The 12,361-nt window shown below is 38.3% G+C and overlaps 1 protein-coding gene across 1 annotated transcript; it reads left to right on the plus strand.

The window, feature by feature from the left end:
• The first annotated feature begins 2,597 nt into the window (after positions 1-2,597).
• LOC138893153 (uncharacterized) lies at positions 2,598-4,045 on the plus strand. The gene is made up of 3 exons (XM_070176925.1): positions 2,598-2,966; positions 3,104-3,212; positions 3,768-4,045. Exons 1-3 carry the CDS (start codon positions 2,598-2,600, stop codon positions 4,043-4,045), a joined length of 756 nt encoding a protein of 251 aa, XP_070033026.1.
• The last annotated feature ends 8,316 nt before the right edge of the window (positions 4,046-12,361 follow it).

Consider the following 12,361-nt stretch of genomic DNA (forward strand, 5'->3'; position numbering starts at 1 on the left):
TTAGGCGAAACGAAAAACAAAAACGATGAGAGAAAGAAAGAAGGAAAAGAGAAAATGAGGAAGAAGTTGATGTCGTGCGTTGGAGCCATAGCTATAAATGTTGAGGAATATTAAGCACTAATTGAGTCTTACAGGTAATACTTGAGCTGATTCTTCTGGTAGATTTTAATTTCGTTTCCCATGATTGAAAGATTCTACAGAGTAATAGAAATTACACTAGTTCATTCACGTAATTGAGAATTTTCTTCCTCAAGAATCCATAAAACTTTATGAAATTGGAGTAATAAATTATATGAATTGGTTGGAGTTGATAGTTTAGTAATTACTCATCGCGTGGGTAAATATAATTCAGTGAATTAAGAGACAACTATGAAACGTCGAGGGTTGGGCATTCTAAATTAGCTATGAATGAGCCTAAACAAGAAAATTAACATGAGATTGATATTATGTAATTATAGATTGATTGGAGGAAGTTGTACGAATTTCTTGAGGTGAAGCATTTGGTATTACGACACGAGTACTGTGAGTAGTAACCCATTCGCAATTTGTATTTTCATAACCTTCATGGTTTATATATGATTTTGAAAATAAATGTGTTACTAATGCTATGAAATTTGCATGTGGGACAAGCCCTTTACTCGATATGATACCGAAATGGTTATTTGATATGATTATTGTTGTTTTAAATATTCTCATTGTTACTAGATATTTTTACCGTTGCTGAAATAAATTACATGATTTGATAAGAAATGATATGCCCTTATTATTTGGAAAATGCTTTCATACGAGTATTGACCGTTTACAGGAAAGTGTGTTAATGGGAGAAGGCTTTGAAGGATACCGTAGCTAACGGCGGGTTCGTTAGACCTGGTGCAACTTGTATTTACCGATTACCGAGTACATTTATAACTCTCGCTAGTGAAAATGTAGAACTACTATACAGTTACAGTTTTCCCTCGAGTAGGGACCTACAAGTTATATTTGACTCCTTTTATGAAGGGGTTCACATAGTGATACAAATTACATGATCCTTTCTTGGAAATCTCCCAAATATAAAGATTTGCTATGATACAGTATTTACCGAGTTTATTATCAATTTGTTAAATTAATTTCTTTTACAGGAAGCACATGAATAGACTGATTATATTTACCATTTTTAAGAGGGCATTTTATTTTTATGATAGTTCAGATTATTTTATACAAGCATATTTTCTAACTTGTATCCAAATAAAAATGGTTGTGGTTAAAAGTTATTACTCACTTAGCTAGCGACTCACTCCCTGCTATTTGTTTACAAAGACGGCAGTTGACGCAGGCGAGGATTTCGTTAATTAGAGTGCACAAGTTGATAGTTCTTGGTGATCCTCGCACTTGTTCGTCTGGGCGAAGATTTTATTTATTGCTATCGTCTTTTCTTTAAACTCTTAGAGTCGCTCTATAGTCATTCTTTTAGTGTCATGAATACTTTTTCGTTATTATAGACTTATGATGAGTGTTGCACTTTCTTATCTGATTTGGAGATAAATTAGTATTTCTAGTTGTTAGCGGGTTGATTATTAATGGTGGAGACTTTTTTGGTTAATTGATGAGTTGTTGATTGGTTGGTTTGATATTAGGATGGTTGGTTGTTGATTTTGAGACAGGAAGTATTTTGGATTATCCAAAACCAGGGGAAACTCTATCTGTTTTCTTTAAAATACCAATAAGGCTTTCTTGGAAGCACTTGCTCCTAAGTGTCGGTCATGATCCTATATTGGGTCGTGACAAATTATCAGAGCTTAAGCTTTAAGTCCCGAGTCATGAAGAAATGTTTAGTAGAGTCTGGTTCATGGGTATGTAGGCGCCCATACTTATGATATTGAGGCTACTGAACATATCTTTCATTCTTTGATCGTGCGTTGAGAATGACTTTGGAGTATTTCTTTCGCAGATGGCTAGGACACGCACACCCTTATCTGCTGGATGTGGTACTACCTGAGGTGGCGGTTAAGTTGGGGTTCATAAAACTAGAAAACATGTTGCTCCTCAACTTGAAGTTGGGAACATGGGTTAACCCCAAGGTGCTATGCCAGATCAAGTGCAAGAACAGAGGGTTCAGGACGCTCCATCCCAGTGCCAATTCTTGTACCTACTGTTACCTTACCTGCAGATGAAGTGGCAAGGTTATTGAATGTGTTATAGGAATTAGTGCCTACTCAGGGTGGACGTTCAGTTCCTCAGGCTACTTTACAGACACAAGAATCTGCACAGACTCAGACTTTAGAGAATAAGAAGGTATCCCTACAAGAGTTCCTGAAATTAAAATCACCAAAATTCACAAGTTCTGATAATTCAGTAGATCCTCAAAGTTTCTTGCATGGGACACTCAAGGTATTACGTGCTCTAAGATGTTCTAGTCAGAGAGCCATGGATCTCTCAGCATACAAACTAGAGGATATGGCCAATACATGGTATGAAACTGTGTTGCTAGGAAGGCCACAGGAGCAGCACCACTGACATGGGGCGAGTTCAGTAAGTTGTTCATGGATCATTTTCCTCCAGACAACCTGAGGAAAAAATACACTAGACACTTTGAGAGATTGGTTCAGACTCCAGATATGGATATGTCAACATATAATACCAAGTTTTGTAATTTGGATAGATATGCTCCTTACTTAGTGCCTACCCAAGAAGATCGAGTTCAGAGGTTTGTTGATGGATTGGTTGGTCGTCTATACATTGCAGTATCCCCACAGATGAAGACTTTGTCCTACTCTGATACAGTCGATCTTACTAGAAAGATTAAAACAAAGGACGTGATGAGCGTGCAGCCAGTGATTTATGTAAGTAGGCCAAGACATGGGGATCTTTCAGTGGCAAGTTTAGTGAAAATCGTAGAGCAAGAAGTCAGGGACAATAACAACAAGGTTCTCATACAGGGACACACTTGTCTTCATAGTCCGTATACATACCACATTACAGAGAAGGTACTAGGGGACCATCATCATCTAGATATCATAATTCTTGGCAGATATATGCCACTACTCCAGTCTGCTAGACCTGTGGTAGATAACATTTGGATCGGTGTCGTGCTCTGACTGGAGAGTGCTTTCGGTGTGGACAGTTAGGATATAACTTGAGGGATTGCCCTCAGCCTTTGAGTAATTTCAACCAGGCTTCTATTCATTCAGTTGCACCTACTCAGACTACTCGTAATACTTCAGGTGTTGCAGGTACCTGAAATAGAGGTCGAGCTACTGGAGATCGTGCTACTGTGAATCAAGGACAATGGAATACTGGTAGAGGTCATGCAAGAGTTTTTGCATTTACTAGATAGGATGCACAGGCCTCGAATGCTCTGATTATAGGTATTGTTTATGTCTGTACATTTGATGCACTTGCGTTGATTGATCCGGGATCTACTCACTCTTTTGTGTCCTCGTACTTTGCTTTGAGGTTTGGTAGACAACCCCAGCTATATAATGATCCTTTTCTAGCTGTTACTCCTGTTGGAGAGCCCTTACTAGTTGAATAGGTCTATCGTGCTTGTTAGATTTGGGTTGAGGGTAGAGATACTCTAGTTGACCTTATTGTACTTGATATGATTGACTTTGACATGCTGATGGGAATGGATTGGTTATCTTCTTTCTATGCTATCGTCGATTGTCATGTAAAGATAGTTAAGTTTGAGATACCAAATGAACTCAGTTTTGTTTCAAAAAGGGGTTAGGTTTGAGAGATTTGCAAAGTTGTATCTTTTATGAAGGCTCAACGGCTTCTGAATAAAGGTTTCTTAGGTCTCTTAGCTATTGTAAATGATAAAATAGAGGAAACAATTAGTATAGAAAATGTACCAGTAGTGAGAGAATTTTTTAATGTATTTCCTGAGGATTTACCACGATTGCCTCCAGTACGAGAAATAGAATTTGGTGTTGATATGCCACCTGACACACAACCCATATCAATACCTCCATATCGAATGGCACCAGTAGAGCTGAGGGAGCTAAAGCAACAGTTGCGGGATTTTTTAGATAAGGGTTTTATTAGACTTAGTGTATCACCCTAGGGTGCTCCAGTATTATTCGTAAAGAAGAAAAATGGATCTCTAAGAATGTGCATTGACTACATGCAGTTAAACAAGATAACAATTTGCAATAAATATCCTTTGCCTCATATAGAAGACATGTTTGATTAGTTACAAGGAGCTGCCCATTTTTTAAAGATTGACCTCCAATTTGGTTATCATCAGCTTAGAATCAAAGATGAAGATATTTCTAAGACTGCTTTTAGGACTCAGTACGGGGACTGAGGTTTTGGTGATGCCTTTTGGACTGACTAACGCTCCAGCTGCATTCATGGATTTAATGAATAGGGTGTTCAAGCTATTTCTGGATAGATTTGTAATAGTATTTATTGATTATATCCTAATATATTCTCGTAGCCAATTAGAACACGAGAATCAACTGAGGAATATTTTGTAGACATTGCGAGAACATTGACTTTATGCTAAGTTCTCAAAGTGTGAATTTTGTCTAGACTCAATATCATTTCTGGGGCATGTTGTATCCAAAGATGGAATTATGGTAGATCCTAAGAAGATAGAAGATGTGCAGAAATGGCCTAGACTACTTCTCCTATAGAGATTCGCAGCTTTTTAGTCTTAGCAGGATAATACATACATTTGTGCCGGATTTCTCCAGAACAGTGCCACTAACCAAGCTAACATGGAAAAATGCGAAGTTTCAGTGGACGGAGGAGTGTGAGCAGAGCTTTCAAAAACTCAAAACATGTTTGATAACTGCACCTATATTAGCCTTACCATCAGGTTCTGGAGAATTTACGATGTTCTATGACGCCTCGAGAGTGGGATTAGGATGTGTTCTCATGCAAAATGGTCGCGTTATAGCTTATGCTTTGAGACAATTGAAAAGGCATGAGCAAAACTATCCTACACATGATTTGGAGATGGTTGTAGTGGTATTTGCTCTAAAACTTTGGAGGCATTACCTATACGGCAAAACTTGTGAGATTTATACTGACCATAAAAGTCTGAAGTATATCTTTCAGCAGAGAGATCTGAATCTTCGGCAGCATCAGTGGATGGAACTACTCAAAGAATATGATTGTTTTATCTTGTATCATCTAGAAAAAACTAATGTAGTGGCTGATGCATTAAGCAGAAAATCTATGGGGAGTTTGACACATATAGCTCCTACAAAGGGACTTTTGGCCAAAGATATTCAGAGACTAGAAGGTACAGGTATCAGATTTAGTGTCAGAAATTCAGAGGCATTGTTGGCTTGTGCTCAGGCTAAGTATTCATTAGTTGAGTGCGTAAAGTCCACCCAATATGAGGATGAGCGATTATGCAAATATAGAGATGGGGCCTTAGCTGGTAAAAGCAAGGACATGATTGTTGAAAATGATGGTGTTCTTCGAATAAGTGACAGACTATGTGTCGCAAACGTAGATAGGTTGAGGCATGCTATTTTTAAAGAAGCCCACAACTCTAAATACACTATACATCCTGGATCTACTAAAATGTACCATGACCTTAAGCAGTTTTATTGGTGGGAAGGTATGAAGAAAGATATTGCTAACTTTGTTTCTAGCTGTTTGACTTGCCAGCAGGTCAAGGCTGAGCATCAGTGACCCGCAGGACTACTACAACAAGTTAAGATTACATAGTGTAAATGGGAAAGAATTACTATAGATTTTGTCACTGGACTAACACGAACCTTTAGAGGTTATGACTGTGTATGGATAATTGTAGATCGATTGACAAAATTATCACTCGTGCCAGTAAAGACTATATATGGTGAAGTGAGGTATGCACAACTATTTATGAGCGAAATTGTCCGACTTCACGGAGTTCCAGTATCCATCATCTCTAATAGAGGATCACAATTTACTTCACGTTTTTGGAAATCTTTTCAAGAAGCATTGGGTACATGAGTAGATCTTAGTACTGTATTTTATCCACAGACAGAGGGGTAGTCAAAACGTACTATACAGATTTTGGAGGATATGTTGAGAGCTTGCATTCTTGTGTTTGGAGGTAGTTGGGACGTTTATCTGCCTTTAGCTAAATTTGCTTACAATAATAGATTCCAGTCTAGTATTCAAATGGCATCGGATGGGACCCGACTTAGTACAAGAAGCTATTGACAAGGTCCAGTTGATTTGACGTAGATTACTCACAGCTCAAAGTAGACAAAAGTCTTATGCAGAAAAGAGAAGAAGAGATTTAGTAACAATTAGGGACAAAGTGTTCCTACGAGTCTCCCCTATGAAAGGTGTGATGCGGTTTGGGAAAAGAGGCAAGTTGAGTCCCAGGTTTATACGATCGTATGAGATACTACACCGAGTGGGAGTTGTGGCTTATCATTTGGCACTTCCTTCTGAGTTGTCTTTTATTCATCCAGTGTTTCACGTCTCAATGCTAAGAAAATATATATCGGACTCCTCTCATGTGTTGGCAGTCGACTATACCATTTGTTGAGAAGTTGTCTTACGAGGAGGAGCCGATGGCTATTGTTGATAGATAAGTAAGAAAGCTATAGTCAAAAGAAATTGTGTTCATGAAAGTCTTATTGAGAAACCATACAGTTGAAGAATCTACATGGGAAGTGGAAGATATTATGCGAGTTAAGTATCCCCATTTATTTCAGTCTACGGCTACGTACTTGAGTTAAATTCGGGGACTGAATTTCATAAGGTGGGGAGGATGTAATTCATATTTTAAATAAGGACATATTGGATATTTGGTATAAAAAATATTAAGTCCAAAGGAAAAAAAAAGGAACTAACTAATAAAATAAAACAAACAAACAAGAAAAAGGGGAAAAGGATAACGAATTGAAACAAAAGGGCCGAACCCCGTTAGAACCCTATCTGTCAAATTAAAAAGGGTTAAGGGAAAGGGAAAAAAGCAAAAGCTTCAGGAGAAACGAAAAACAAAAACGAGCAGAGAAGTAAAGAAGGAAAGGAGAAACGAAGGAGGAAGAAGTTGATGCAGTGCGTTGGAGCCAAAGCTATAACTATTGAGGAATCTTAAGCACTAATTGAGTCTTACGGGTAATACTTGAGCTTCTCCTTCTGGTAGATTTTAATTTCGTTTCCCATGATTGAAAGATTCTACAGAGTAATAGAAATTACACTAGTTCATTCACATAATTGAGAATTTTCTTCATGAATAATCCATAGAACTTTATGAAATTGGAGTAATAAATTATTTGAATAGATTGGAGTTGATAGTTTAGTAATTACTCATCGCGTGGGTAAATATAATTCGGCGAATTAAGAGTCAAATATGAAATCTCTAGGGTTGGCCATTCTAAATTAGCTAGGAATGATCATAAACAAGAAATTAACATGAGATCAATATTATTTAATTATAGATTGATTGGAGGAAGTTGTACGAATTGCTTGAGGTGAAGCATTTGGTATTTCGGCATGAGTAGTTTGAGTAGTAACCCTTCCGCAATTTATATTTTCATAACCTGCATGGTTTATATATGATTTTGAAAATAAATATGTTACTGATGCTTTGAAATTTGCATATGGGACAAGCCATTTACTCGATATGATACCGAAATAGTTATTTGAGATGATTATTGTTGTTTTAAATATTCTCATTGTTAGTAGATATTTTTAACGTTACTGAAATAAAATTACATGATTTGATAAGAAATGATATGTTCTTATTATTTTGAAAATGCTTTCATACAAGTATTGACCGTTTACAAGAAAGAGTGTTAATGGGAGGAGACTTTAAAGGATCCTGTAACTAACGCCGGATTCGTTAGACCTAGTTCACCTTGTATTTACCGATTACTGAGTACAGTTATATCCCCCGCTAGTGGAAAGATCGAACTACCATACAGTTATAGTTTTCCCTTGAGTAAGACCTACAAGTTATATTTGACTCCTTTTACGAAGGGGTTCACAAAGTGATACAGATTACATGTTCCTTTCATGGAAACCTCTCAAATATAAAGATTTGCTATGATATAGTATTTATCGAGTTTATTATCGATTTGTTAAATTAATTTCAGTTACAGGAAGCACATGAATAGACTTATTATATTTACCGTTTTTTAGAGGACATTATTTTTATGATAGTTCAGATTATTATTATACAAGGATATTTTCTAACTTTTTTCCAAATAAACACGGTTGTGGTTAGGTGTTATTACTCACTGAGCTAGCAACTCACTCCCCGCTATTTTTTTTTACATAGACGGCAGTTGACGCAGGAGAGGATTTCATTAATTTGCGCGCGGAGGTTGATAGTTCTTGGTGAGACTCGCACTGGTTCGCGTGGGTGCATATTTTATTTATTGTTATGGTCCTTTATTTAAACTCTTAGAGTCGCTTCATAGTTATTCTTTTAGTGTCATGAGTATTGTTTCGTTATGATAGACTTATGATGAGTATTGCACTTTTTTATTTGAATTGGAGATAAATTAGTATTTTTGGTTGTTAATGGATTGATTATTAATGATGGAGACTTGTTTAGTTAATTTATGAGTTGTTGATTGGTTGGTTTGATATTAAGATGGGTGGTTGTTGATTTTTAGACATGTTTTTTTTTTGATAGTGCAAAAATAGGGGAAACTCTATCCATTTTTCTGTTAAATATCAATAAGGATTTCTTGGGAGCACTTGCTCCTAAGTTCCGGTCATGATCCTAAATTGGGTCGTGACAGTAGGTTAATTTGATGCATTTTTGGCAAAAAATAGAAAGTTAAAGGTTTGGAAGGTTGCGAGGTTTGACTGGGAGTTTACTTTGTGTATATCGGGCTTGGATTCCAATTTCGATAGTTGAAATAGCTATGTTATGTCATTTGGGCTTGCATGCAAAATTTGAGGTTATTTCGGATTGATTTAATATGATTCGGCGCAAATGTAGAAGTTGAAAGTTCATAAGTTCATTAAGTTCGATTTGAGATGCGATTCGTAGTTTTGGCATTGTTTGATGTGATTTGAGGCCTCGAGTAGGTCCGCATTTTATTATGGAAATTGTTGGTATGTTTGGACGGGATTTCGGAGAAACCAGGTGTGTTTCGGATGGGCTTCGGGCCATTTCGCTTAGTGGAGGTGGGAGCTGGTGGTCTCTTACTCATCGCGTTCGCGTGTCTCTATGTGCGTTCGCGTAGCATGTTGTCATGTTCATCGCGTTTGCGAGGTGTGTGTCGCGAACGCAAAGCTTTAGTTTTGCTGGGCAGCATTTAGTTCTTTGCGATCGCGAGGATCATTCTGCGATCGCGTATGAGGAATCACTGGGGCAGATTATAAAAATGGTATCATATACTTTATTTGAATTTGTCGTTATGTGTCACATCCTTCACTTGTCGAATTTGATCTTATATGCTTTATGTGAGGTCGTTACCGCTTTTACCATTATGTGATTTCTCTTATTGTTGAGTTACTCTTAGTTGAAATTATTGTTACATGATATCCCTTTATCGCCGGATTATTCTCATACATTTAGACGTAATACTAGTTCGTGCCATCTCTTTCATTATTATCCTAATTATACACTAGAATCCGAAGTTTTTCATTTCATAGAAATACTTTCACTATTGAGTTTATCCTTAAACAATTAATCAGAATTGAGGTTATCGAAAGTCGTTAAATCTATTTCAATTGAAGTTGTGTTAAAATGGGTGTGTGGTTCCTTGTTGAGTTACTTTCCCATTCCTTTGTTGTTATTGAGATTTTATACACATTGTGTTTGAGCCGTGGGCTATTTGTTCTGGAACTATTTATATCGTTGGATCTTTGGAAAGGTTGTGGCCTATGGGCACTTGTGTTATGAGTTGATACGTCGTGTTGTTGTGATGTTAGCGTTTGTAAATTGTTGTGTAGTTTTGGTTGCGGTTATGTGGACTATAAGGGTGGCATTTCACCGTTGTTGTTATGTGGAGTATAGGGGTGGCATTTCACCGTTGTTATGTGGAGTATAATGGTAGCATTTCACCGTTGTTATGTGGAGAATAAGGGTGGCATTTCACCGTTGTTGAATGTACGGGGTGATAAGGGTGGCTATTGTGTTATTGTCCGGATGGAGTGATAAGGGTGGCTATTATACAGAGTGATACGAGTGACTATCAGAGAGATAAGGATGGCTAATGATATTGTCAGGGCAGAATGATACGGGTGGCTATCGGAGAGATAAGTGTGGCAATGTCAGGGATGATGTGTGATGGCTCGGGGACATTGTGTTGGTGATTTTCGTGTGATGATGTGCTTTTTCTTGTGTTTGTCATACACCTTACGTGACTTGTGTTGTTGCTTCTATGAGTTATCCGATATCTTTGATATTACTTGTTGACTTGGGCTGCAGTAGTACACCCGCACAAGCATACACCGTAGCCCGCCACTTATACTAGCTCATGAGTATGAAACTTGACATTTATCGATAATGCCCATGTGTTCTTGTATTATATGTTTCCATGCTGATATTGTGATCATGTGACCATGCCAGGCGGATTTTGATTGTGAGCATGTGACTATGCCGGATGGATTGTGGTTGTGAGCCTGTGATTATGCCGGGAGGATTGAGATATTGACACGTGAGTTGTCCGTGCGGTTATGATTTGGAATGTGGGCATAAGGTGCCATGAGTATATGATGGTGGGTTGAGACCCGTGACTTGTGACTATGAGATGAACTATCACGAAGTGATTTTTTTGTGGAATTTGTGTAGAATGTTTGATTAATTGGTTGTCATGTGTTTTTCCTTAATTGGTTTAAATAATACTTCCCGGTGTTCTTATTGCTTTTACTGTTCATGTCATATGTTTATTGTGTAGCCATTTAATGATTTTTGCTGTCCATTATTTTCTTTATACTTCTATACTACATAGGTTACTTTTTCTAGTGAGTGTCTTGACTTGTACCTCGTCACCACTCCATCGAGGCTAGTCTTTATCCTTACTGGGTACCAACCGTGATGTACTCATAATACACTTCTATACATTTTTGTGCAGATCCAAGTACTTCAGAGTCTGTTGATTGTTAGATAGCGCATCAGATATTGCTGTGGAGACTTCAAGGTATACCTGCCGTCGCATTCGCAGGCCTCGGAGTCACCTTCGAAAGTTATTTATGTACAGTTTATTTCTATTCCGGAATAGTTGTACTTAGAGATTTTCTAGTGAACTCAATAGAGCTTATGACTTATACTATCGGTTTTGGGATTGTTGGCTTTGTATAGAAATTTTTGTTTTATATTTAATAGCTTTTGGTTGAATTTTGCTATTAATTCAGTAAGTGTTAGGCTTACTTAGTCTTAAAGACTAGGTGCCACCACGACATCCTACAGAGGGAAATTAGGGTCGTGACAAGTTGGAATCAAAGCTCTAGGTTCATAGGTGCTACGAGTCATAAGCGAGTTTAGTAGAGTCTTGTATATCGGTATGGAGATGTATGTACTTATATGCCGAGGAGGGGCACGTGCCGCAGCTAAAGCACCTGTCAGATCAATAGTTGAGGAGCCGACAGTAGCTCCGGTTGGGGGACAGGCACTAAAGGCACATGTTGTTACCCCCGGACTTCAGGAGACTTTACCGCAGTTTTCGAGCATGTTTGGTTTATTGGCTTAGGCGGGATTGATCTCCGTTGCACTAGCCACTTCGCAGATTGGGGGAGGAGCTTAGACTCCCACCGCCGGTACTCTAGAGCAGCAGGATCACATTAGTATAGTTTTGGGTGTGGTACCAGTACAGCCTGTTATTCCGGTTCAGCCTGAGGTCAGGCCATGGGCATCAGAGGAGGAGCAACTTAGACTTGCGAGGTTCAAGAAGTATCACCCTCCTACTTTCAGTAGTTTGGCTTCAGATGATGCACATGGTTTTCTAGAGGAGTGCCACCTTATTCTCCGCACCATGGGTATTGTGGAGGTGAGTGGAGTTGCTTTTATTACATTCTAGCTATTAGGAGCAGCATATCAATGGTGGCGGGTTTACGATGAGGGTAGCCCAGCCGATGCAGATTCACTTTCATGGACTCAGTTTTCAGAGATATTCTTGAGAGAGTTTGTTCCCTAGACCCTTCGGGATGTATAGCACACAGAGTTTGAGAATCTACGTCAGGGGCACCATAATAGTGTCAGAGTATGCCATCATGTTCAGCGAGTTATCCCGTCATGAACCTCATTTGGTTCCTACAGTCAAAGAGCGAGTCCGCGGATTCATTGAGGGGCTTAGTTATGATCTTAGAGTCTGCATGGCTTGGGAGTTCCAGATTAATAATCCATTTCAGTAGGTGGTGGAGATTACCAGGTTATTAAAGTGTATCCGGGGTAAGGAGAGAAAGGCTAAGGAGACCAAGAGGTCTCGAGATTCTGGAGGGTTCAGTAGATTCTACTCTTCAT

The sequence above is a fragment of the Nicotiana tomentosiformis genome, chromosome 5 (assembly GCF_000390325.3).
Source record: "Nicotiana tomentosiformis chromosome 5, ASM39032v3, whole genome shotgun sequence".
NCBI classification, from domain to species: Eukaryota; Viridiplantae; Streptophyta; class Magnoliopsida; order Solanales; family Solanaceae; genus Nicotiana; species Nicotiana tomentosiformis.